General features: G+C 48.3%; 1 protein-coding gene across 5 annotated transcripts in view; it reads left to right on the forward strand.

Annotated features, from left to right (window-relative positions):
- Nucleotides 1-715: 715 nt before the first annotated feature.
- Nucleotides 716-27,242, forward strand: part of LOC148508333 (UAP56-interacting factor-like) — a 41,866-nt gene continuing 15,339 nt past the window's right edge. Inside the window, exons 1-5 of one of the 5 annotated variants that reach the window (XM_088444864.1) lie at nucleotides 716-817; nucleotides 9,611-9,921; nucleotides 10,927-11,040; nucleotides 14,286-14,404; nucleotides 26,333-26,436. In XM_088444864.1, the coding sequence (XP_088300990.1) occupies nucleotides 9,813-9,921; nucleotides 10,927-11,040; nucleotides 14,286-14,404; nucleotides 26,333-26,436 (446 nt within the window). In that variant the 5' untranslated portion in view covers nucleotides 716-817; nucleotides 9,611-9,812. The other 4 variants (XM_088444863.1, XM_088444861.1, XM_088444862.1 and 1 more) reach the window with 4 other exon arrangements.

Below are 27,242 nucleotides of genomic sequence, written 5' to 3' on the forward strand. Positions count from 1 at the left end.
AGGCCACGCCCCCTCCTTGTGATGTCACACAGGGGTGGGGCCACAATCGCCATTGATTACAGCAATGCCCAGAGTATCCTGAGAATGCTCCGGGGAGCTGTAAGGGTAGCAGTGTGATCGTCAGAAGCGTCCTAATGGTGCATACACACGGTCAGATTTTTCTTCAGATCTGAACGATAACGATTTAAAAAATCGTTCATACCTGAAGGAAAATCTGACATGTTTGAACGATGCGCATTCCCGATGGTCAGATAACGATATCTGACATCTGATGTGTTTGCAGTCAGACTTGGACGATTCCATTCATTTTAATGCAGTCAGAAATTGTTCAAATCTTTTGCAAAATCGTTCATCTGACAAATCTGACCGTGTATGCACCATAAGGACTCTCCAGGCGGCACTGCTGCATAGATTCTGGCTGCAGGATGCCATTCTAAGCACCCTGCAAGCCAAATGAGGCTAGCAGAAAAACCTATGAGGGCCAGACAAAATGATTCCGGAGGCCTTATATGGCCCCCGGTTCCCCATCCCTGCTATAGATGAAAGACATGAAGGATCAGATGCTACCGGTCTCATTGGTCACATACCATGTGGTCAGTTGTTTGAATGCTGAGAGGCGAGTCAGGATGTTCCAACTCAGCTTTATACACTGGATCACCATGCACTACCTGGCATATACCTGTAGAGCCATCAGAAGTCCAGGTGTGGTCACGGTGGGGGGTGAGCAGGGCTGGCTAGAAGAGGAGAAAGCTGTCTCTAGGACTCCTGCTTTACTGACCTCCCCTCCTGCATCGCACATAACTACTCTGACAACCGGGTGAGTGTTCATGACCAAAGTCGCTCCTCTAGGCAACAGAGAACTACATTCAAGCAGCCAGACAGCTCCCTGGTCTCCGGCCGCAGCAGCTCCATCCCTAGGTGGAAGTGGTGCAGCCGGTACAGCTAGAGGCGGGGCTGGTGGTCCCGGTAAAGCGCTGTTGAGAGCCCAGGACAGGCCCCAGCCGGTGGAGAGGGCCGGACATGGCGCGGCAGGGAGGAAGTAACGAGGCCGTAGCTACCGAACCCACGACAGGCGGAAATACGTACAATAGCAGGTGAAACTATATAAAATACAGTGGAGGCCCGGTCTAGTCCGGGAGGAGCAGCAGCTGAGACCGGCTGGCCCGGGACAGGAAGTGACAGAGCTGAGAAGAGGCGCGGCCTGGCCTGGGACAGCCCACCCGGCGTTCAGCAGCTGAGTGAGGAGATTCGGGTAATAACGTTATTACTAGCCGGGAGCAGGAGGCAGTGCTGGGTGCGCTGTCATTATTCTCCCAGTCTGCGCGCACACCGAGAGCACCGCACTGACACAGCGCCGGTGACGTAGCGGCGCCATTATGTAACCAATGTCACGGCCTCCTCCGTATGTTACTGTCCCGGCGCTGGCCGCTCACACGCCCGCAGACAGCGAAGCCGCTGCACAGCACCACGCATCCATAAGAGACACTCCTGTAAGTGAGACAGGAGGACGTCTCATCTCCGCTTCTACCGCTTAGCAAAAGGTTTACAGCACAGACAGCAGGTGATGACCCATTCTATGCCGCTTACCGCCATCCCCCCTAGACCAGTAGCCTGGATACTGCTGCGGTAACGTGACTCCGCCTTCCGGCTCCCGCACAGGGTGTAGGGAGAGACGTCATAACGTCTCTCCCACAGTTACAGGGCCAATCGAGGAGCCTTTGGACAGCTGGTGGCGGAAGCAAGTTCAGCGCCGCGGTGACTGATTTACAGTGCGGCTGGCTCAGCTCCCAGATTGGCGGCCGGGTGAGTGCTGTCACTGTGACTCATACTATGGAAGGGGGCACTACTATGTGGCCTACTGCGTGTAAGGGGCACTACTGAGTGGCATAATGTGTGTAAGGGGCTCTAATGTGTGGCATACTGTGTTTAAGGGGCACTACTGAGTGGCATAATGTGTGTAAGGGGCACTATTGTGTGGTGTAGCATAAATATGGGGCACTTATGTGGTGTAATATGAATAAGGTTACAGGGCAGTAACTAGGGTGGTGCGACCAGTGCCATGGCGCAGGGCAGGGGGTGCTGTTTGGGCCTGTCAATTTTCTTTTTATTATCAAGTTCGCTTGTAGCTTCCTCTTTTATCACCAGCATCTCTTGGCCTACCCTATCTCTTTTCTAGCTGTTACCCATAAGGCCATGGCCCTTTTTCGGGTGCGCCGTCTTATTTCCCTATTTAAAATATTATGTGGGGAGGAGGGGGGGGAGTGCCAATGCTCTTTCTGGCACAGGGCATCAAAAAGTCTAGTTACGGCTCTGTAAGTTGCACTACTGTGTGCCATAATTTGTAAAAGGCTCTACTGTGTGATGTAGCATTAATAAGGGGCACTACTGTGGCGTAATGTGAGTAAGGTTGCACTACTGTGTGGGGTAATGTGAATAAAGTTGCACGACTGTACGGCGTAATTTTAATTGGGGGTATTATTGTGTGGCCCTGCCCCTTCCCCACAAGACCACACTCCTATTTGTTCCTGTTTAAAATATGGGTGGGGGCGCTAATGCTCTTTCTTGCATAGCACCAAAATGTTCAGCATCACCTGGCTGGACTCCACATCATGCTGTATTAGCGTGTCTGCCTCTTCTCCTAACCCTGGTCTTCCAGAGCTCAGAGGGGGTCATTCAGACCCGCTCGCGAGCAAAGGACGCTCGCAAGCGGGTCGATGTTGCCCCACTGCGCATGCGCACGACGGAGGGAGCTCCGTCGTGCGCATGCGCGAGACCCGGATAGCGACCGGCTCTCCGTCGCTCCGGGTCTCGCACCAAAGGGGGCGTGCTGTCGATGTTGATTGACAGCACGTCCCCTTTGGTGGGCATGCCGGGGGCGTGGCTGCCAGACGGAGGCGTTCCCATGGGAACGCCTACCGTCTGAAGCCGGCCCCACTGACATCACTAGTGATGTCAGTGGGAGTGATTTTGGCTCTGATAGAGGCAAAATCACTCCTGGGCTTGCGGCAGCGAGACCCTACCGCAGGGTCTCGTCGCAAGCCCGATGGTCAAAGACCATTGCGACGATCTTTTTGGCCGCTCGCATATGCTGTGGGTGGTCACCCACAGCAATGCGAGCGGCCAGGAGGCCGCTCCATTTTCAGGTAGGAGGGCACTGATTCAGAGCGAGCGCTCTGGTCAGAGCGTTCAGCTCTGAATCAGGCCCAGAGTCTCCCGCATCGCCTCCTCAGTGGTTGTTAGGCATGGCATCCCTGTTGTGGGCAGAGACTGCAGTCCCTGGAGTGCATGCAGGCAGCAGCATAGCTGTGGGCAGGAAACTATGGAGCGGTGCACACAGTGACAGATCCTCGCTGTGCCCAGTGTCTATCTGCACTCTATTTCCATCTCCCCTTTACACTTCCCGTGGCATCTTAAGTTTCGGGCAGAATAAAGGAGGCGGAGCCACATTGAATGTGGTGGGAACTTACTCCTGTGACAGGCACACAGCGAAGCGCCCACTCCTGTAACCACCTCTGGGGGAACATTTTTATTTAGTTTTTTTTAACAATTAACTTTATTAGAAATAGACCTGGCTCTTGTAAAATGTAGTTGCCAATACTTTAATTTATGTGCAAACTGAGGATTTCCTGGAAAATCTGCTTTATATACATGCCCATTTCAGATGTGATGTTCTTGTGAGCAGGTGGGTAGTGGTTTTTATGCTGTTTCTGTAGGTTTGTTTTTTTTTCACAAAAAAATAAAATATTTTCTATTTAAAGTTGTGACTGGGGGTTTTGATGAGTTGGTTGTTCAAATAAAAGTTCATTTCAAACTGTGTTAAGCTTTTTTGTATACTTTTAGCTATGTGCTTTGGCAAAAATTGGTGCACACAACAGTCATTTGTTAACAATATCTTGCATTATATCATATCATTTATAAATGTAATCTAATGTAATTGTATGTTCTTAATATCGCGTGTGTTCATCTGTGAATGAAAGAGTGCCCGGGTTTATATATTTTCCATATGAATAAACATGGTTTCTCTGCGTTCCTATTGGGCCACTGGAGACAATGGGCTCGATTCAATTCAATGTGAATTGAATAGCGCCGGGAATGAGCTCCTGGAGCTATTCAAATCTGCGCGCTGTTAGGTCGGGGAATGCCCGTTCTCGCGCCTTAAACAGGGTGTTTAGTCGCGATGCACCTGTACTTTTGTCGGATTTCTGCTCGCAGCCCAGAGAGGTATAGCAGGTGCGGAGAGAATCTGGGCACTAAAAGGTTAAAGATCTTCCTGAACAGGCTTCTCTCTCTCTATACCCCACACCCTGCCTCCTGATAGACAGGGGTTTTTTTTTTTTCTAAGAGCCTCAAGAGTCGGCACACAAATTTTATTCTACTTTTGCACTGGGTTGTACGTGGCTCTTCTGTGTACAGCTGCAAGTCCAGTTCTCTGTGGAGCTGCTACGGGGTCCCGCCGAAGGCAGTTACAAGGACCCAACAGCAGATGAAGAACTCCCGGCTTGAGACGTCATCTGCACGTGGCTAAGGTAACAGGGGTCCTGCTACCCAGCGGGCCACCATCTTCCCATTTATTGGGTGGCTATTCCCCACTTGTCAGTGGAGGCTGACATTGGGGGGGAGGGGTCATAGAGGCAAGCGACAGCACGGTTTACCAAGCCCTCACTGAGCCACAAGGGATAGAGGCTGCGGTTCGATGGCTAGGCACCTAAGTGGTCAGCCCTGGGAAAGGAGCTCTTCCCCTTTCTCTTAATGCGCTCGCCTGCTGGACTGCCCGCTGAAAAGCTCATCTCTCCCAATGCTGAGTGGTAATTTTTTCCAGAGGCACTGGTGTTCCTGCAGTTAAGTGGTTTGGGAAAAGGGAAAATCCTCTTGTCTATACCTCCCAGCCTCCTCCTGTGCAGCTATAGTTTATTGTGTACTATTAACAGTTGGTGACCTGTGTGTTTGCGTTCTCACTACTCTTGCACTATAGTGACGGACTTCCTCACTTTCTTTAGGACATACATTACAGAGTTGTTTTTCACATGTTTTTTTATATACATTGTGTCACCATGTCTCCTAAAGGGAGTTCTAAGGCTGCTGACAAATCTTCTCGCCATAGATGCAAAACGCTGCCAAAGGAAGCTTCATTGTGGGGCTCCAGACCGCAATGGGCTCTGTGAGGCATGTTTTGCAGAGCCACAGGAGGATAGTCCTCATGTTCATCCCCATCTTAGACAACTTGGGCAAATTTCCTATCTAATGCTATGCAAGAGCTGTTCCAGCAATTATCCCTGTCTAGACAAGCTCCTAGTGTTCCCGATAGGCTGTTTTAGAGGGGCTCAGCGCCCTGCCCTTTTGCCGGCACCCCGTTTAAACAACATGCAGGGTGCCGTCTCCACCCGCAGGTGGGAAAAATTGCGGTGCGCCGGTGAATAGATGCCGTGTGCATGCGCACAGCATCTGTTCACAGAGAGGGGAGAGCTTGGGGGCAGTCCGACATGTCCGTAAGTGCCGGGCATGCCCCCATGAGTGATGAAAAGGGGGCGCGTCTGCCCCCTTTTCTCGTGGTCACTCTCCCTTTTCGGGCGCTAAAGTGTCCCCTCTATGGTCCGGCTCTTTGCCCCTCGCCACACCTAGAGTGAACTCTAAGCTGCTCCCAGCACGAGTGCCCAACCACCCTCCCAGGAGCCTGCTTGGGTGTCTAGCTTATCCTAGTCTGTACAAGGGTTAGTACAGGATTCATCTTCCCTACACCGGATGTTAGATCCGACAGTTGCACGCACCCAGAATCGCCACTTATTTGTCCCAGAGGTACAGGATTATCTTTCTGGTTCTGATGTTTCCTCTGTAGGTGAGGAAGCGTGCCCACAGGAATCTGATTTTGAACAATCCTCAGTGGTTGAAGAGGATTCTAACAGTCCTTTCAATGTGGAAGCTCTAATTGGGGAGATTAAGGCTCCTGATGGTGTCCCTGAAAAGGTGTCCTCCTTTTTTAAGTGCAAGAAAAGGGAATTCATTACTTTCCCCTCCCCCCGGTAGACGCCCCCATTGCACGTTTTGCTAAGGCTACTACTATTGCTCTGCTAAATGCAGCCTCGCTTAATGATGTAAATGATAGGAAACTTGATGGGTCTCTCAAATCTATTTTTTATCACCACAGGTCTCTCACTTCATCCAGCACTCTTTGCAGCCTGCGTCAACAAGGCCATGGAATGCTGGGTGGACTCCTTAAATGATGGACTTCTTAGTGGTTCATTATGTGCGGAGCTGTTACCTTTGGTGGAAAATCTCAGATTGGCATCCAGGTACTTGGTGAAGCGGCTATTGATTTGGAGGTTTTGTCTTTTAGGGCCTTAGCTTCTGCCATCGCTACCTGTCGTGCTTTGTGGTTATACACGTGGCAGATGGATGCAGAATCTAAAAAGGCACTGGAGTCTCTTCTGTTCAAGGGTGACATCTTGTTCGACCCTGAACTGGAGAAGATCATTGTAGCAGCATCAAAACCCACACTTTTGCCTTACTTTGCACCAGAACCAATTTCTTTCTTTCATCCGCAGGGAAGGCAAAGGTTTGTCCCCTCCTCGAGGGGAATGCAGTCTTTTCACCCAGTTCCCTCCCAAGGATCAAGGTCCAGAGGTCGTCAAGCAGGTCCGGAGCGTCAACCAGCTCCCAAGCCGGCCAACAAGCCTGAAGCATGACTGTTCTTCACGTCTCCTTCCACACCACTAATGGGATTCGATGGTGGGAGCTCGTCAGGTTCAGCAACCAGTGGCTTCTTTCAAGAACAGAAAGATGGGTCCACAACATCGTATCTAGGGGGGATATGCTATTCTTGCCAACTTCCCAGTTGGTTTGTTGTTACAGGCCTTCCCTCCGATCCAGTAAAAGCAGCGGCTCTGTAGGGTTCCATCCTTTCCTTGTTAACATCAGAAGTCATTGTGCCTGTACATCATCTTCAGTGAGCACGAGATTTCTACTCAAACCTCTTCCTTGTGCTGAAGCCGGACAGGTCCCTCCATCCCATGAGGGATTTGTGATTCCAAAATCTTCATCTTTGGTTTCCCAAATTCAAGATGGAATCCTTCAGATTGATCAAATCTTGGAATCCTTGGTTCCTGCCCAACAGATGCTCCATTTGGGAGCTCTTCTGGACACTGGGTCAGAGCAGTTTTTCTTGCCAGAAGATAAGATCTTAGGGCAGATGTTCCCAAACACTGTCCTTAAGGTTCCCCAACAGTTCAGGTTTTAGAGATATCCATGGTTGAGCACAAGTGATTTAATTAGTACCTCAGTCAATTTGATTTAACCACCTGTGCTCAACCATGGATATATCTAAAACCTGAATTTTTGGGGAGCCTTGAGGACCTGTTTGGGAGCCTCTGTCTTAAGGGTTCAATCAATTGTACAGCTGCTTCTCCCAACGGACGACAGTTTTGATCCATTTCTGCATGAAAGTTCTCTGCAAACTGTTGTCGACCATCGACATGGTGGAGTTTGCATAGGGAGCTGTTGTCCAAATAGAACGGCCCTCTTCAGATATGCTCCCAGTTCATCCATCTGTTTACCAAGACAAGGCAGTCCCTACTGTGGTGGTTGATCAGGCCTTACTAGGACAAGGGCTGTTTTTTGTTTTTCCAAATATCGCGGACAATAACCCTTCACACGACCTTTCAGGGTCATTGGTGATCTCGGGAGGCGTGTTTTTCCATCAATAGTCTCGAACTCAGAGTTGGCTATCTAGCTCTGGTACAGGCTCTTTTTCAGGGACTTCCTGTCAATGTCCCATTGAGACAGTGCGACAGCGGTTGCTTACATAAATAAGCTGGAACATGAAGTGCTGAGACCATGAGGGAAGCAACACACATTATGTCCTGGGCCAAAAAGCATCTTTCTGCCATATCTGCGGTCTACATTCCCGGGGAGACAACTGGGAGGCAGATTCTCAGCCTCCAGGATGTCCACTCAGGGGAGACATCCCTTCATCCTACAGTCTTCCAGTTCTCGTACTCTGTGTCCAGCGGCTTACCTCGTAGACGCTCTGTCCGCTTTGTGGAATTTGAGGATGGTCTATCTTTTTCCTCCCACAGCTCTCAATACCCAGTTATGGGAGGAACGTGGCAATCCCAGTAGCTCTTTGTTGGCCTTGTCACTCCTTGTACACTAATGTTCTTCGAATGTCTGTAGCCTCCCTCCCCTTGGGGCTAACTTTGTCCAGACCTTGTCAGCCAAGGTCCATTTCATTACCAAGATTTAGTCTCTGCTTTGACGGGGTGGCTATTGAGAGAGCCATCCTGAGGGCGAAGGGATTCTCTGATGCAGTGGTAAAGACCATGCTCAAGGCGAAGTAGCCATTGTTGGCTATGATTCATCATAGGATTGGAAAGCTTATTTCGTTTGGTGCGAAAAACAGGAGCTTTCTCCTTATTTCCGGCCCGGCTTTCCAGGCTGCTCTCTTTCCTTCAGAAGTGATTGGATTTGGGTCTTTTGAGTTCACCAAAGGTCCAGGTATCGTTTTTTTCAGTTTTCTTTCAAAAGAAACTTGCAGTCATTCCTGCAATTCAGACTTTCCTACAGGGGGTGTTGCACATTCAGCCCCCCTTCGTACCTCCGGCAGTTCCTTGGGACTTGGTTTTGGTTCTTGAGGCTCTTCAGAAGTTCGTTCTGAACCGCTGGACTCTGTGGACCTTCAAATGGACGATTCCTGACGTGGAAGACCGTCTTCTTGCTGGCTATCTTTTCGGCCAGGCCAGTCTCTGAATTATCAGCCTTGCCGTATGGGTCTCCTTTTCTTGTTTTCACCAGGACCATGCAGAGCTGTTACCTTTTGGTGACAAATCTCAGATTGGCATTCCAGTACTTGGGTGAAGCGGCTATTGGGGGATTTGTCTTCTAGGGCCTCAGCTTCTGCCATCGCTACCCGCCGTGCTTTGTGGTTATGCACATGGCAGACTGATGCAGAATCTATTCACTTTTATTAAATTCCACCATTTTGACACCTTTTGCTTCTCGTAATGCAGCTTTTGGTCGCAGAGTGTTATCTTCTGCACAGGAGCCCTCCCTCCCTTAGGGACAGCTATGGTACGTCCCCATTGTCTACAGTATCGCCCATAGGAAGGCAGAGAAAACAGTTTTTTTGTTCTTAGCTGTTAAATCCTTTTCTCTGTTTCCATGGAGGACACTGGACGCCCTCCTTGGCGCTCCCAGCTAATTCTTGGAGCATGTTGGCTTTCTGACCATCTTCCTGTGTATGTTTGTGGTTGTGATTGCCTTCTTTTTCTCCTCTCCTTTCTACTCCCTCTGTCCTTTCAACTTTGTTAGTGTAAACTGGCTGCCAGGGGGTGGGGTATAGAGGGGGCGGAGCCTGTGCAGGAAGAGAGCTAACCTTTTAGTTCCCAGACTCTCTCCGCACCTGCTATACCCTATTGTCTCCAGTGTGTCCCATGAAAACAGAGAAAATTATTTAACAGGTAAGAACAAAAATCCAGTTTTTTTTTCCTTTGGAAACGTGTTTTAATGCTTTAGCTGGCAGGGAATTTCCTATTATATCTAGCATCTATGATATTTTGTAAGCGTAAGTAATTTACTGATGACAATAATACATATAAAACCATTCCATATCTTTCTATAGTGCCACTCAAGCAGCAGCGCGGCGCCTCCACAAAGATGGCTACAGTATAGTTCTGTGTTGTCACAAAGGCCCTTTATGATGTAACAGGTCAACAACAAGCATAAGATTCTGGCTTACTCAGATCATTGTATCAGCACTCTTCGTTCTGAGCGGACGCAGAATGATACACGGCTAGCTGCGGAAGAGTTCTCTGGGACAACTCATGACGGCAGTGACCGCAATAATGCCACCTGCTGCCAACGCAAGCATGGATGATATTACTGCGAAGATTGACAAGATAGCCCTAATTGACAAGATTGACATGTCACTGGGTAAGGGAGCTCTTGTTATACATGTCCCTGGTATTAGTGAGTGAGCTGTGTGTACTGTACTTTTGTGTGTAGCTGGGCAGAGAGGGCTTCCTCTGTACTCATGACACCTAATGCTTAGTAAGCCATTAATGACACTTGCACCTGTCTGATAGGTCACTGGCTGGCCAGCAGTCAGTGATTCTTTCTCCTTACACCACAGGTTTCTGTCTCATACTACTATATACATATATCCTGTCATTAACACAGCCTTTAGTGGTTGTATGTAAAGGTGCGTACACACTGGGCGATAAAGTGGACGACTGAACGATAACGATATCGTTATCGTTCAGTCGTCTACTTTATCGTCCATTTTTAACCCCAAAAAGATTAACGATGGCGCGCGTTCCCGCGGGTCGTTCGTCATTATCGTTCATCGGGCTGACATGCAGGCCAACCTGACGATCTCGTCAGGTTGCTGCATGTCAGGGAATGGGGGAGAGAGCCCGGCGCTGAACGATATCGTTAATGATATCGTTCAGCGGCTGTGCTCAATGTCATGAACGACATTGAGCACAGCCTGCCGGGGACAACACTACACAATATCGCTCAGGGAGCATATCGTGTAGTGTGTACCCACCATAAGAAACACATTTTCTCCTGGAACAATTTATGGTAATTTCCTGACAATCTACGTACAGTTTTTACTGCCATTTATGTAGTGCGTACTTATATATTTGCTAGGAGCCTACTACACAGAGGCACTGCATGATCAATAATAATAATTATGACTACTTGTTATGAGATTTTGTAGGTGCTGATTACTTGTGCTTCCCAATTGTTTGTCATGTGTGTCATATTTTTTATTTTATTTTTTCTAAACGTCTTTATATCATCTGGTTAATTTAGCAATGTTTGTCACTCCATTTTGAAAAGTTGAAACTAATTTAGTGCTAATTATAAATGATGTTGCTCAGTAGTATGCTACATATTTATATTCTATTTTGTTTATTTACTTTTTTGCTGCAGATGAAATTATCAAGCTGAATAAGCAATTACATAATGATGTGCTATTCAATGGGAATGCACCGACAAATTCATTCCAACAAGCGAAGAGCAACTGGATTCTTCCATACCATAAAGGTGTGTGTGTGTGTGTGTGTGTGTGTGTGTGTGTATGTATTACCCCACTGTATACAGTACACACTTGTACAGTAAGACTTGAGATCAGATTCTTCTTAAAATTACACTTTAGATTGAAAGTCAGATGAACATACAGATTGATGTGTACACACAATTACAATCTACCGTTGATCCTCATCTCTTGAAAATGTCCTGACTGCACCAGCAGCAGAAGTATTAAGCTGGTTGCACACTAACAGATATATTGGCCAATCAATTGGTCAGCCAATGTATCTGCTGCCCATCGGGCAGTGTGTACCCGTGATATGTCGGTGAACGTCGGCGTTCACCGACATCGCAATTGGCTGTGCTGCACAGCCGATGGACATATGTCTGCAGACATATCTGTCCATCGACAGGTGTCGACCGTCCGTAGACACACAGCGGCAGCCACGAGGAGGGGGGTGGGACACGCCCCCCCTGCCTGCAGGGACACGCCCCCTGGTCACCGGGACCTGCGGGCAGGCACAGATGATGGTGGTTCAGTGTGTACTAACAACCATCATCTGCAGATCACTCGATCTGCAGATATATCTGTATAGTGTGTACCCACCTTTAGACAGAACGCTTTGTGGTGCGTACACACTTCAAATTTTGTCCAACATTCTGCCATCGCATCTCACGTCCATAAAACCTGATCTCCAGATGCAATCTGTTTTCTTCGATAAAACATTACTGTATGTGCATACAGTTTAAGATTTCTCGCAAATGGATTTGGGATTGTATAGGTGTGTACCTAGTTTAAGCTCGTACAAGGGCAATGTTAAGTTTCTCTATCAAATACTTGGTTGGATCCTTGCTAATACCTAGTTTAGCAATATTTCCAGTCCCATCAGGAGTGGGCACTGTTATCTATATTCATTCCGTTTGCTATTTAAACAATGAGAGACTGGTGTATTTGCTTGTTCTAAGTTATAATGTGAAAATAACTTCTTTATCTTATTAAGCTGAGAAGCTAACCGGATTTTGATTCAGTACTTCCATTGCAATTTCACTTAATGTATTGTGCTTTAAGACTTCATTCACCTATCCTGACTCAGCATTACTGGGGATATACTGAGTTGTGGTGCTGCAAAACTATCTGACAGTTTCCATAACAGCAGCACATTAGAAAGTTTAATGCTGCTGGCTCACATATTCACATTAAATCTTTTTCTCTAAGTCCATTGAGGACCCTGGAACAAAGGGCTATAGAGGTGCCTGTAGTTTGGGTACTTTATGAATAAAAATAACTTTTCAATCTCCTCCTTCTCTATATACAGATGTGTCCACATGCATCTATCCCCCGTGCCCTACAAGTCCAGTTACACACAACACGTGAGAGCAGTGTGACTCTGTAACGCAGAGCGTCTTTTCGTGCAACTTTTTACCTTCAAATGCGTCTTATAATAGGACGCACAAGCAGCTTCTGTTGATTCTGTGTGCGACTGTAGTTTTATCTGCATGCGAAATGCTATGTTAGTGTCAGCGGCTGTGACACTGTAAAGTAGCGCTTCACATGCAGATACACCTGCAGTTGCACACAGAATATAGGCATGCCACATATTTTAATCAGCAGAAGGTGTTTGTGCATCCTATTCACACCACTGTGCCAATAAGAAGCATTTGAAGGTAAAAAGTCGTACGAATGGACGCTCTGCACTACTGAGTCACGGCATGGTGCGAGTAGAAGGGCTTTTTAATGCACATGGAGGCTAGATATATGGGGACACATCTGTACCCCAGCCGTTAACACTGCAGTTATTTGATTAACACAACCACAGAATAGTAGACTAAAAATCAAAGTGAGAGAGAGGAGAGGACAAAATGCAGAATGTTCAAAACAAGAACATGTCAAATAAAAAGAGAAGAGCCTAAAGCAGAGTACACCTGGCCGAAACAGCCGACCTATCTAACGATTGGTAAGTACACACACACACTTCCTAATTGTTCGGCTGATTTGTCTGCACTGACATCACAACTGGGCGGGCATTTCAATTTGCCCCTCCCAGTTGAGATGTCAGTCGCCCCCGTACTCACAGCAAGATGTGCCGTTATATCTGCAAGATATATTGGCATCGGCTGTGCTGCAGGGCAGATGCGATATGTCTGTGAACGACGTCTGGCTGACATTTTCTCCAAGAATGAAAATTAAGATATACAGATTGTGAATTTTCACACAGAATGCTTTTCTGAAGCTGCGATTTCCGTCCTGATCAAAGCCACTGGAGTTGGTATTGAAATACTGTCCGCAGCCTAGTAGACTAGCATCTATGATCACAATTGTGTAGATTGAAAATGGATGACTTCTGTAGAGATTCTCACTTCCTCAGCCACCAGAGAATGGCCTTTCAGTCACAGGAAACAACCTGTATAGTTGTTTCGACAGGTTGTTGTGAGACTTTATCATGAGCAACTCCCTCTGGAATTCTCTTGAGTGGAACTGAGCAAACCGGACTGCCATTTTTACTAATACTCTCATAGCTAACTGAAATACTGTGATATAGCCGCAGCTCTGAATAGCACTCGGTGCATCAATATATCTGCTACTGATTTGCCAGCAGTAGCCTCATGGGTTTGTGGTCATTACCAGCAACTAATGTCTGGGTCCCCCTTCAGTGCTCAAAAGAATGGGGCCAGCAGCATTAAGAAGTGCCTGCCAGGACTTCAGCTCTTACTTATGTACAAGAAAAAATGTGTGAGAACAATAACTAAGATCAGCACTATGATAACAAAATGAAGAATGAAATACATATTTTACAAATATACTAATAAATAGTGCTTGCTAGGTAGCATTGAAAGAAAACTCTCTGGGTACTTAAAACATTTATTTATTTTTTAAAGTGCAGATTTCCTAGCTGGAGATTATAAACTGCAAGAAGCTTTAGCTTCAATTTTTTTTTTATTTTTTTAAATTGCTCAAGATCCTACCGCTACCTCTGGTCTTCGGAAAAATGATATGGCGGACATTTTCCCACGGTGGATGCGCAGATCACTCGGAAAATGTCAGCACCATCATTTTCCCAGTGATTGGTGCAGTGCTGCTGCAGGTAAGTATTAAAGAAGTTAAAGAACATGGGTATGGGCGTCTTGGACCCAGGGGCCCATGTGCACCGCACACCCTGTACCCATTATAGATAAGCCATTGCTTTCATCCTACAAACATATTATACTGTAGGTTGTCAGGAACCAAAGACATTTTTATGAAGGTTGTATTTTTCATGTAGGTGCTAGTAGTTTGAGAAGAGAGGAAATGCGCCTATATCGTGCTCGCCCAGGCCAGTCGGTGCAAAACATCTCATACGGGATCGGTGTTGAACTCTTTAAACGTCCACTTCGTGTGAAGGTGAGTTATTCAATATTTAGTATAATCTTTTTTACACAGCCATCATTCCAAAATGAGATGTATCTTATGGTGCATACATACGGTACGATTAAAATGGACGATATGAACCAACGACTTGTGATGCGCGGGCACGTATGGACGATATCGTCCATCGCCCGTGCATGCAGGCCAACCTGGTCGATATTGACCAGGTTACTATAGGAACCCACGATCGTTGGCCATCGTTGGTAGGTACATGGTGTGATGGATGTTCGATATCGGACATCCAGCACACCCAGGATATCGTACAACAATAAAGTGGGTTTCAATTTTGCAGCTAAATTGCTTAAATCAATGCACTTGCTGAAACTCACAGGCTATTAATTTTGTCCATAGTCCTATCTTGTTCCTAACTCAGTTTATAAAATATTTACCAAAGTTCTAGCAGATCGTTTAAAACTAGTACTTGCCATTTCCATGTGTGGTTTTCTATTTTCTGCAATACGAAATCCTTGTACAATGTACCATGTTTTCTGATGGCTGTAAAGCGACTTTGAGTCCTACGGGAGAAAAGTGTAATGTAATTAAAATTAATATTATTATTCTAAAATCCAAAAGTATTGGTCTGGTCCTATCTGAGGTTGGAACTCCTGTGACTAGCATATGGGAGACAACTCCCCCTCCTCCCTTTTCCATCTATACAGTAATTGGAGGCATCTCGGCAGAGTGATCCCAATCATTATGCTTTTTTCGAATGCTGAAAAACTTTTTGCATTGGTCTCTTGGAATTATCTGTTTGAGACCCTCCATGGATTGGATTTTTCTGACTCCTATATAGGTATAACATGAATGCTTTGGGGGTAAATGTCTTTTTGCATTCAGCGGTGCAAGCGCAAGAGTCTCCTTTCTCTGTTGCTGTTGGCCATGGCCTCAGAACCTCTGCCTATAGTTTTATGGGATAATGCCTCCCTCTCTGATATCACCGTTGGCACCTGCTGGAGTAATCCGGCTTTAATCGCAAATTATAGGCTTTTACTGATTTCAAGCCATCTACTTCTATTCCTACGGTGCTTGATATTGTTTCTATTTTTAACTCTTTTGTTAGCTACAAAATAAATTTTAATAAATCAGAATTATTACCTCTGACTAATCCAAATTTTTTAATCCTCCTCTCTAGCCTCTTTATGATGGCTCAGAAAAAATGTATCTTGGAGGTCTTATCCTATCTATGCTTTGTGATCTGTATAAACTTCTCTGATCAATTAAATAACCCAAAAGTTCTAAAACTGGAAACATTTAGGGGTAGATTTACTAAAGCTTCTAAAACAGACAAGTGGGGGTGTTGCCCATAATAACCAATCAGAGTCTAGCTAATATTTCTCTGTTGCATTCTAGTAAATATTAGATAGATATAATATGATTGGTCACCACCACTTGTCTGTTTTAAAAGCTTTAGTAAATCTACCCCTTATAATCTATTTTGGGACTGCTGTTTGTAATCAAGTGTGATTGTTTTTCCTAAGACTGGGTACACACCTGGGCGACTTCTCCACCAACCGAGCGTCCGATTGATAAGCCAATACACACTTTCCAATCTGCCGCTCGATGTGTCTGCGCTTACATCACAACTGGGTGAGCATTTAAATTTGCCTGGCAAGTTGAGATGTCAGTGTCCAGTACACACAGCCAAATGTACTGATATATCTGCAAGATATATTGGCATAAGCTGTGCTGCAGGGCCGATGCGTTATGTCTGTGAACGTCGTCATTCAGATATTTTATGTGTACACACCCGCCGATGCACTATACGATGTTGTTTGTCGGCTGATTGAACTACATATCGAATAGTGTGTACCCAGCATAAGTCTCCTACCAGATCCAAATGCTTCCCATTAGTATAAACAAACAGCATGCAAATGCTTGTTCTAATATTTGAACCGCTTTTATTTAGTAAAATAAGAAACCCAACATAGCTACAAACTAAATGTCATAGAGGCTTAGGGGAATTCATATGTAATGCCGGTGGATGTTTGGATCAAATACCAACAGCGGCAGCCTGACTGATTGAAATCCCTAGTAGTGCTTAAACCTCCCTTTCCCAACCCTAACCCTCCCGGAGGGTTGCCTAGACCCTAAGTCCCCCCAGGGGTCCCTAACCCTCCCCTCACCTCCTCCTCTCCCATAAATTAGTGAGTTGTATACAAATAAATAGATAAAATGGGCTAGAAACAGACATATATTATACTAAAGCAACTAAATGAATAAGCGGCCTTAAACCAGACATAATGGGATGATCCCATAAAATAGCGAGTTATATAAAAATATTTAAATAAAGAACGGAAATGACTGGGCAGCTAAATGTGGCAGGTTTTTTCCTTAGAATAACAACTTGTGTATGTGTGTGTATATATATATATATATGTGTGTGTGTGTGTGTGTGTATATATATATATATATATATATATATATATAATAATTTACATCAAAAGAGCACAAAATCAACCATAAGAATATACACAAGGATACAGTAATATGAAAAGATAAAGACATCGATCAAACGGTACAGCAAAATAATGGACTACTGGCTATTAAAATGCCTCGGGCTCCTGTGGGAATGTAAAAAGAGGAGCAGTCCCGTCCCAGCGCATCCAAGGACAAACGGAGAAGTACATAAAATATATCAACGGCAAATCTTGAAGCCGTGGCACATCCGACAGGATAGAAAAACAAATCTTTATAGGAGCCACAGCTGTGTCCAACCACCCTCGATCGAAGGAGATAACAAATTCGGAGAATCCCAGCCATAGGGAAGGAGAAATCCAGGAAATGAGCTTTCACAAAAGAAGTGGGGACTGCAGATTCAGGAATTGTAGCTACAGACACCCCAATGTCCTCCTGAGGCTTCCAAAGGATACAGCAAGGGGAGAGAATAGCCCCCTGTAAATCTCCTAATGTGTTGATAAGCTTTTGGGCAGAGGCATTAATAGCTTGCAGGATCTGTTGTAGAGAGGTATCCATTCTTAACTTATACAGAAAGCAGATGAATATTAAAGGCTACTGTGAGGTTCTCAGCTGAGGCAGCAAGAAAACAGGATTTCTACTTCAGGGTCCATAGGGTATCCACAGGATACCTTGGGGTATAGGTGTGACGTCAGTCGCAGGGCACCAAAGAGTTAAGCTTTCAGCCTCCCAGGATGCACTAGGTCCCCCTCCTATACCCCGCCCCCGGGCCAAGGCACCTCAGTTTAGTTTGGTGCCCAGCCGGAGTCGGGTGCACCTGTTGGAGTGGGGGCTAGAAGAGCCCCTGAAGCTTTTTCTTCATGCAGCTGTGGCTGCACATCTGGATGAACAGCATGGACAGTCAGTCCTGACGTCCATGCTGTCTTCCCTACACCCCGCCGGTACCAGAACGCCGGTACTGATCCGGGGATGCTGGTGGGCGTCTGGGGTCACAGCTAGCGGTGACCCCAGATGCTCCGGACCATGGCCGGATTCAAGGGGGACAGAGGTAAGCAGCTGGGTTCCTGCGGTGGGTCCCCGCTGATCACATGGTCCTAAGTCCCCAGGCAGGGGGCTCCCTGGGGACTGGCTGCAGCGTGGAGCCAGGCGACCAACCTGCGCTTCCACTACCCCCTGGGACAGCGGACCGCAGCAGAGCGGTAGCGCTGCGGCGTCCCAGGGGTTAAATGCATGCCAGGGGAGCGCGCCTTCCCTGTCTCACAGCCGGCGCCTCCCCCGCTGCACACAGCCCTCTCTGCATGCTGCCGACTGGTCCTGTGGCAGCGCTCCTCCCCCAGGCCAGCCTCCTCTCTGCTCCTCGGCGGCCATCTTCTCCAGAACGCATGGTGAACGCTGCTGGAAGCGCTGGACGGAAGCATCGTGGTCTGGGTCCCCCCGCATACCTCTCCTCCGCTGTGGCTCAGGTCTGTGTATGCAGCGCTGTGTCCTACCAGGCCCTGTGTCTGTGTAGTTGAGTAATCAGCGCTGTTAGTGCAGGAATTGTTATTTCTCTGCATTGTATGTGACTGTGCTAGCGCTGCCTGTAACTTTCCTTCTCTAAACTGTCAGCTTTATTACTGTCCCTGTTCTTCTGCTAAAGCCCTTGCGGTGCGGTGCTGCAGGGTGGTCTCTCGCCTATTTAATACTTAATTGGTGAGAGAGGTCACATACGTGGTGCCATCATGTCTGAAAGTGATTTTCCCCTCCGGCTACAGTGTACCACGTGCAAAGTACCGTTAGCGGAGGGGGAGGGTAGCGCGGAGGGCCTTTGCCGGCAGTGTTTGTCCATGGCGCGGCCTATTACGGTTACAGCACCGGTACAGGAGCCGCCCTGGCTTGTTTCGCTCAGGCGTTAACAGCTTTAGTGGGCCAGTTAGCTCCGCAGCCCACGTTTACTCCGATGGGTTTGTCCCAGCAGTCTGTGGTGTCGTCACCCATGCAGGGGTTCCCACGACAATTGGTGGTACCCCACAGTCTCCCTATTTCCCCGCTCCCGGGTTCTCAGGAGCCAGCGTGGGTTAACTCCCTGACGAGTTCTGTACAGCACTTGTCGGATGTGTTGCAAGGGGAGTCTGTGATGCGGCCTCATAAAAGGCCGGTGGCGTCTCTGTCCGCTCCTTATGAGGATGACGAAGGGACGTCTGATGATGGGGAGATTCTGGATCCTTACGATCAGGAACCTCTCCATACTAAGGACGCTGATGCTAAGTCCAAAGTATATATTCCTGGACTTATTCGGGCGGTCCGCACAGCCTTGGTGATTGAGGACGAAGTTCCCCCAGCGGCTAAGTCTAAGTATGCCTTTTTCAAAGATGTGAAGGGCGATGCCACAGTCTTTCCTCTTTCGGGTCAGTTGGTGGACCATTTAGAGGAGGCGTGGAAACAACCTGGCAAAAGATACCAGCCGCAGAGACGCCTGGCGGTGGCTTATCCGTTCGCGGATAATTATTTTGCTAAGTGGGAATCCCCTCCACAGGTGGATTCTCACGTGACCCGTCTTGTCCGTAGTGCCACATTGCCGATGCCATCCATGTCCTCCCTTAAGGATGCTACGGACCGCAAGGTAGAAATCTGCCTGAAGTCCGCTTATTCCCTTGCAGGGGGGGCAGCACGGCCGGCTATGGCCATTTGCTGGGTTGCCAGAGCGATGGAGCGCTGGGCGGATTCATTAGAGGCTTCTTTTGAATCCGACTGTCCGGCCGAACAGGCGGAGTTGATTGGCAATCTCCGTGATTCGGCCACCTACATCAACGAGGCGGCTCTAGACATTAGTACTCTGGTGTCTAGAATTTCTTCAGCAGCGGTAGCTGCTCGTCGCACCTTGTGGCTGCGATCCTGGAAGGCGGACGCAGATTCCAAGAAAGGTCTGGAAGCGTTGCCGTTTACCGGAGAAGTTCTCTTCGGTCCGGATCTGGATAAGATTGTGGCCACGCTGGCGGCAGCCAAATCTGCTTGTCTCCCGTCGGCCGCTGCTCCTTCTGTTTCGGGACCATCGTCCTTTCGGTCATCTAGGGCCCAGGGCAGGCCCAAACCACAGTCGTTTCCTCGACAGGCTGGCCCTAAGAAATCGGTCAAGCCCCGGAAGCAGGCATGGAGTACCAGACGTCCGGCCCCCAAGCCAGATGACAAGCCTGCGGCCTGACGGTCCGGGCCTCCCTTTGGGGGATCCCAGGGTGGGAGGCCGCCTGCTACAGTTCGCCCAGTGTTGGTCGACCACTACGACAGACACTTGGGTTCTGGAGGTGGTTTCCCACGGATACGCCCTCTCCTTCCGGCACAGACCCCCGGCTCGCTTCTTCACCACGGGTCTCCCATCAGACCGGAACAAGGCTACGGAACTGCGGAAGGTATTGCACACTATGCTCCAGGCTGGAGTTATAGTGGCTGTTCCATTCTCCCAGAGGGGCCAGGGTTTCTATTCAAATCTATTTTTGGTACAGAAACCCAATGGGTCATATCGTCCGATTCTCAACCTCAAAGCACTCAACAAGTCTTTGCGGGTCCCGAAGTTTCAGATGGAGACCCTACGGTCCATCATTCTGGCGCTGGAACCTGGGGACTACTTGGTGTCATTGGACATACAGGACGCTTACCTGCATGTCCCTATTCTTTTGCGCCATCAACAGTTCCTCAGGTTTGCAATCCGCAGCGACCACTTCCAGTTTCGGGCGTTACCTTTTGGCCTGGCAACAGCACCACGTGTTTTCACCAAGGTGATGGCGGTCATGGCGGCTTCTCTGCGGCTGCAGGGAGTCCGCATGTTGCCGTATTTGGACGACCTGTTATTGGTGGCAGGATCTCCAGAGCTCCTGTTACGCCACTTGGACCTGACCATTGCACTGCTGCAACGGCACGGCTGGCTAATCAACTGGCAGAAGTCCACTCTAATCCCGTCTCGGAGGATTCTGCATCTTGGAGCCTTATTGGACTCGGGACAGCAAAGGATCTTCGTGACGGAGGACAAGATCTCTGCTTTACAGTCAAGGGTGCGCAGTTGCCTGCACAGCCGCCGGGTGTCCTTACACTCTGCGATGAGGTTACTGGGCTCCATGGTGTCGGTGTTCGACATGGTGGAATACGCCCAGTTTCACTCCAGACCTCTGCAGCACCTGATCCTGTCCAAGTGGAACGGGCTGACTCAGTCTCTGAAGTCCCAGACGATTGTGCTAACCCAGGAGGTTCGCCTGTCCCTTGCGTGGTGGTTACAGACGACCCACCTCAACAAGGGACGTCCGTTCTGGGTTCCAAATTGGGTCCTGTTGACAACGGACGCCAGTCTTCGGGGCTGGGGAGCAGTTTCGGGTCCACACTTGTTCCAGGGCAGGTGGACGCCGACAGAAGCGGAGCTTCCAATAAATATCTTGGAACTCCGTGCGGTCTTCAATGCTCTCCAGCAGGCACAGCGGTTTCTCCAGGGTCGCCCGGCGCAGGTCCAGTCGGACAACGCTACCACCGTGGCCTACATAAACAGACAAGGAGGAACTCGCAGTCGGGCGGCTCTCGTAGAGGTCTCTCGGATCCTGGTTTGGGCGGAGCGCAATCTTCCGGCCATATCAGCGGTCTTCATCCCGGGAGTGCTAAATTGGGAGGCGGACTTTCTAAGTCGCCAGGACGTTCATCCGGGGAATGGTCCCTGCACCCGGACGTTTTTCAACTACTGGTGGACAGGTGGGGTCTTCCAGAAATCGACCTCATGGCGTCCCGGCACAACAACAAGTTGCCGGTGTACGGGTCTCGCACAAGAGACGAAGGGGCGTCTCTGGTGGATGCTCTGTCCGTCCGGTGGACGTTCCGGTTCGCATACCTGTTCCCTCCGGTCTCCCTTCTTCCACGGGTAATCCGGAAATTCAAACAGGAAGGAGGGACGCTCCTGTTGATAGCTCCCGCGTGGCCCAGACGGCACTGGTTCTCAGACCTTCAGGGTCTGTCCGTGGACAGTCCTCTGCGGTTGCCGCTACGACCGGACCTTCTGTCTCAGGGTCCTTGCCTTCACCCGGACCTGACTCGGCTGTCTTTGACGGCGTGGCTGTTGAGACGGCCATGCTGAGGTCCCGGGGGTTTTCCAGCTCTGTGGTGCGTACCATGTTACGAGCTCGGAAACCGTCTTCCGCGAGGATATACCATCGCGTGTGGCATACGTTCTTCCAGTGGTGTCGACCGAGAGGTTATGCACCGCGGGAGTTTCGTCTGTCTCGGATTCTCGCCTTCCTGCAAGCGGGACTAGATCATGGGCTTCGCCTTGCTTCTTTGAAGGTACAGGTTTCGGCCCTATCTGTCTGGTTTCACCGTAGGATTGCTACAATCCCGGATGTGCGCACCTTTATGCAGGGTGTTCTCCGCATTCAGCCGCCCTTTGTTCCACCTGTGGCGCCTTGGGATTTGGCTGTGGTCCTGAGGGCTCTCCAAGGACCGCCGTTTGAACCACTGGGCTCAGTGGATCTTAAATGGCTAACAGCTAAGACTGTTTTCCTTCTGGCCATTGCTTCGGCCAGACGTGTTTCTGAGTTAGGGGCTCTTTCTTGTAGACCCCCTTTCTTGGTTTTTTATGGGAACAGGGCAGTGCTCCGCACTCGGCCCGAGTTTCTTCCCAAAGTTGTTTCCCGGTTTCATGTTAACGAGGAAATAGTTGTTCCGGCCTTTAACTCACCGGGTCTTTCCGTGGGTGAGGCCTCTTTGGATGTTGTGCGGGCCTTAAGGACTTATGTTGACCGCACTTCTTCGTTTAGGAAGTCGGACGCTTTGTTTGTCCTCTATGGCTTCCGTAAAAAGGGTTGGCCTGCTTCAAAGCAAACTTTGGCAGCCTGGATCCGTATGGCTATTTCTGAAGCTTATCTTCATGAAGGCCTACCGGTCCCTCCTTCTCTGAAGGCTCATTCCACTAGGTCTGTGGGTCCTTCGTGGGCAGCTCGACGTGGTGCCTCGGCAGTTCAGATCTGCAAGGCTGCTACGTGGTCTTCTGTCCATACCTTCGTGAGGTATTACAGGTTTGACACCTTCGCCTCTCAGGATGCTTCCTTCGGGCGGCGGATTCTCCTTTCTGCACAGGAGCGTCCCCACCCTTAAAGGATACTGCTTTGGGACATCCCCAAGGTATCCTGTGGATACCCTATGGACCCTGAAGTAGAAAATATGAGATATGGTAAGAACTTACCCTTGTTATCTCTATTTCTACGAAGTCCATAGGGTTCCACAGGACTCCCGCCCTGTCGCACCTGTGCTGCAGATGGGCTTTGCTCTGGTCACCGGTTTTCCGTCTCCCTCTGGTGAGAATGTGATTCTTGTATGTGTCCAGATCTTTGTTCTCTCTCTTCCTTCTCCTCCTCCGGCCTATGGCTTGGTAACTAACTGAGGTGCCTTGGCCCGGGGGCGGGGTATAGGAGGGGGACCTAGTGCATCCTGGGAGGCTGAAAGCTTAACTCTTTGGTGCCCTGCGACTGACGTCACACCTATACCCCAAGGTATCCTGTGGAACCCTATGGACTTCGTAGAAATAGAGATAACAAGGGTAAGTTCTTACCATATCTCATATTATTTCTCTGAAGTCACTTCAGATAGGGAAGGCAGGGAGAGAACTCCTAGATAGCCAGAAACTACATATTGGAAAAGTCAGGGAGACATTGGGGGTCATTCAGACCCGCTCGCAAGCGGGTCGATGTTCCCCCACTGCGCATGCGCACGACAGAGGGAGCTCCGTCGTGCCCATGCGCAAGACCCGGCGAGCGACGGGCTCTCCATCGCTCCGGGTCTCGCACCAAAGGGGGCGTGCTGTCGATGTTGATTGACAGCACGCCCCCTTTGGTGGGCATGCCTGCCAGACTGAGGCGTTCCCATGGGAACGCCTACCGTCTGAAGCCGGCCCCACTGATATCACTAGTGATGTCAGTGGGAGTGATTTTGGCTCTGATAGAGCCAAAATCACTCCTGGGCTTGCGGCAGCGAGACCCTACCGCAAGGGTCTCCGTCGCAAGCCCGATGGTCGCAATGGTCAAGACCATCGCGACCATCATCATGGACGCTCGCATATGCTGTGGGTGGTCACCCACAGCTATGCAGGAGGCCGCTCCATTTTCATGGAGGAGGGCCCTGATTCAGAGCGAGCGCTCTGGTCAGAGCGTTCGGCTCTGAATCAGGCCCATAGAGCGCAGTAACAGACGGGCATCCAATAAACTTATCTTGTCTCCTCTAAAAGGACTGGAGTTTCAACAGCCACCAGCAATACAAGGCAGGGAGGAACGGCATGCAGCCCACCAGTAGCTCTACACAGGACAATAGCCGGAGGAAGGACTCCACTGACAGCCGAATCCAAGATGGCCGTCGGCTTCACAGACGCTGCTCTCGTTTGCAGCAGCTGAGACTCCCGAAGTACCGGTGGCAAAGACACTGGACAACAACAGGCAGGAGAAAGGAGATCCGCCGCATCAGACCACGCCAAACACAGCCGGAAGTGAGCAGAGCCAGCTCAACGAAGGAGGCACGCCATACAGGACCGAAGAAGAGGATGCTAGCAGGGCCAGCATGCCGGGACCCTGCCAGGAGGCAAGTAGGCAGCAAAGGCCACGAAAACAGCGTCCCAGGGAGCAGTATGCAATCACCCCCTAGGCAGACAGGGAGAAAGTCGGGCCCCGCTGCAAGAAACGGATGAGACAGATGGATTTATGCAGGAGAGCAGGGAACCAGCGACCTACTCCATACTAGTCCAGGCCACGCCCCCACAACAATAATCTTTTTAAAGACACCTATAGGACTTGACTTTGTATCTATAGAAAACTAAAGAGATCACCAGTGTAGTAATTACATCTCTATTTGTGGTAACCCCGGATTTCTTCTTTATTTGGAAGCTTATAGGTATTTTGATGATTAAGGATGTCACAGATCCAGGGGGCATTATCTTTACTTTCCAACAGTTAATGGAGAAACATGGGCTCTGAAATTCACTCTTGTATCTTCAAGTGTGTTGCTATATCTATAGTTTACAACATAACTGTGTCTTGCCCCGTGCCCGATATACTTAATGCATTACTAACCTTCTCCTACACAACTCCATAAAGAATTTGGTACCTTTGCTCAGACTTCATTAAGTCGGCCACCATTTCTCTATGGGCTAATTCTTGGAAAGCATGGAAATCTGGGTAGCATCTTAGAACGAGTTGGGTATGGGATGCCGGCAATCTGGATTCCAGCATCCCGACAGGGCTAGCATACCCTTAGTGCCTAACCCTCCTCCGAGTGCCTAACCATAACCCTGAAACCTAACCCTCAACCCTCCCCGCTACTTACCTTCGGTATCCTGGCGGTTGGGATGCTGGCGCCAGGATTGTGAGTAGCGTCGGAATTCCGGTGCTGGCATCGCGGCCGCCGGGATATTGACTGTATCCCCTTAGAACACATGGTTCCAGTGTTTGAGGCCCTTAGCTCGTCAATGTTACAAGAAGTACACCTACAAACCATGAACAGAGCATACATTTCTTCAGCTCAAAGGAAACCTTTTGTAGATTGTGAATTGGGGCTCTGCCCTATATAAGAGAGTCACATAGCCACTTTTGTACATAATATGCAGGAATATAGAAAAATAACCAAATACTAGAATAGACTTCTGGCTTACATAAACTGCTGCTTTGGGCTTGGTAAAGCTTTGAATCATTTCCCCAAACTGTTAATTTCACATGTTGTAAGCTAAGCTCCCATAATGCGCATATTACACCTTTTTTATTGGCTACTTCCTATAACCAAAAACGTTATTTTTTTTAAAACACTGACTTCCTCCTCCCCTCCCAAGGTTCTGATGTTGCTATTTTCTCTATTGTTTTGTTTATCGGGTACCTTCTAAATTAGACACCAATGGTGTTGGCCTTTGAATCTATCTTTGTTTTCCTTCAATGTCATTTATTTTATCTATATGTAAAATACAAATTTCTGCAGGTTTTGTATTTGTTTTTTGCAATGTTTGATAGTTTGTAAATTTGTTGTGCCATGAAAGAAGATAATAAAAGTGTATATGCAGGATGAGGAGACAAATCAAACTGTTCCCTCTGGTACAATTAATTAATGCATTATGTGTAATATTACTGAAGATTACTTATTATCAGAGAAATATTAAAAAGGATAATGTCTAAAAGGTGAAAAATTCTGGTAAACCTACATTGTGCTTGTAACATGTTTTCACTGAGATCATATTACTATAAACCCACTTTTTGTAATGAACTTTTTGTAGTCAGACAGTGCGGCATTTAAGCATGGGAGTATATGAAATACTGATCCAGGTAATGGCTGTTGAGAATATGCTAATTGAGACAACACATAGGCCTATAATAATCTCAATCATTCCTGTGTAGCTTTTGATACTCAGTATATATTTTGGCTTCCTTCACCCACCTGTGTTGATTGTACTAGTCTATTCTAAATTTTGTCTGTACAAACAGAACAGTTAATATCCATATTTTGCTTTTGCAGAATACATCTGGTCATCTTAAAAATTTCAGAAGAGCAAACTTTGCAAGACCTTGGGACTTTGTAAACAATTCCTTATCTTCAAGTTGGAGACACTACTATAATGGGTAAGCTGGAGATATCGCTGACTGAATAATAAAGAGTCCGTAGAAGCTGGGACAACCAATCCCTTTAGGAGAATTCTCCAAATCGGGTGCTCTGTGCTCCTCATATAGGATACAGGCACCTGGTATAAACAGCTAATGTGAATCTCGATCCAAAGGTAGAACAAGGATGTAATTGCCGACCAGCAGATTATTGCTGTAAAGATGGGCTGTAAACACCAGATTGCAGCTTGCAACTGTAGCAGATTATTCCCACAGGTCCTATTGCCGAACAGCGGCTTATTGCATCATTTTATGTTAAAATCCGCTTGATACATATGCCCATAAGTCTCTCCCTTCTGAGTACTTTCTCTGTATTGCAATTTTTTCTTTTCTGTCCATCTCTAAATTTCTCTATTATAGACTGTTACTTGCATTTCACCACTCATTTGTAGTACACAGACATTTATTGCCTCTCCCCTGTATACACGAACTGTGCCTCCTGGTTATACACTGTGTTTGGGGACTACCCTCTAGTTTTCCAATAGTTATGCTACTAAAGCTTCTAAGGAGGTGAGTGCTGCTTCTCGAACACAGGGCCTGATTCTGACCCGCTCGCAAGCGGGTCGATGGTGCCCTAGTGCTCCGTCGTGCGCATGCGTGAGACCCGAATAGCGACGGCCAAGCCGTCGCTATGGGTCTCGCACCAAAGGGGATATGCTGTCTATGTTGATTGACAGCACGCCCCCTTTGGTGGGCGTGCCAGGGGCGTTGCTGCCCAGACGGAGGCGTTCCCATGGGAACGCCTACCGTCTGGGGCCGGCCCCACT

The sequence above is a fragment of the Taudactylus pleione genome, unplaced genomic scaffold, assembly GCF_031769625.1.
Source record: "Taudactylus pleione unplaced genomic scaffold, aTauple2 ptg000372l, whole genome shotgun sequence".
NCBI lineage: Eukaryota > Metazoa > Chordata > Amphibia > Anura > Myobatrachidae > Taudactylus > Taudactylus pleione.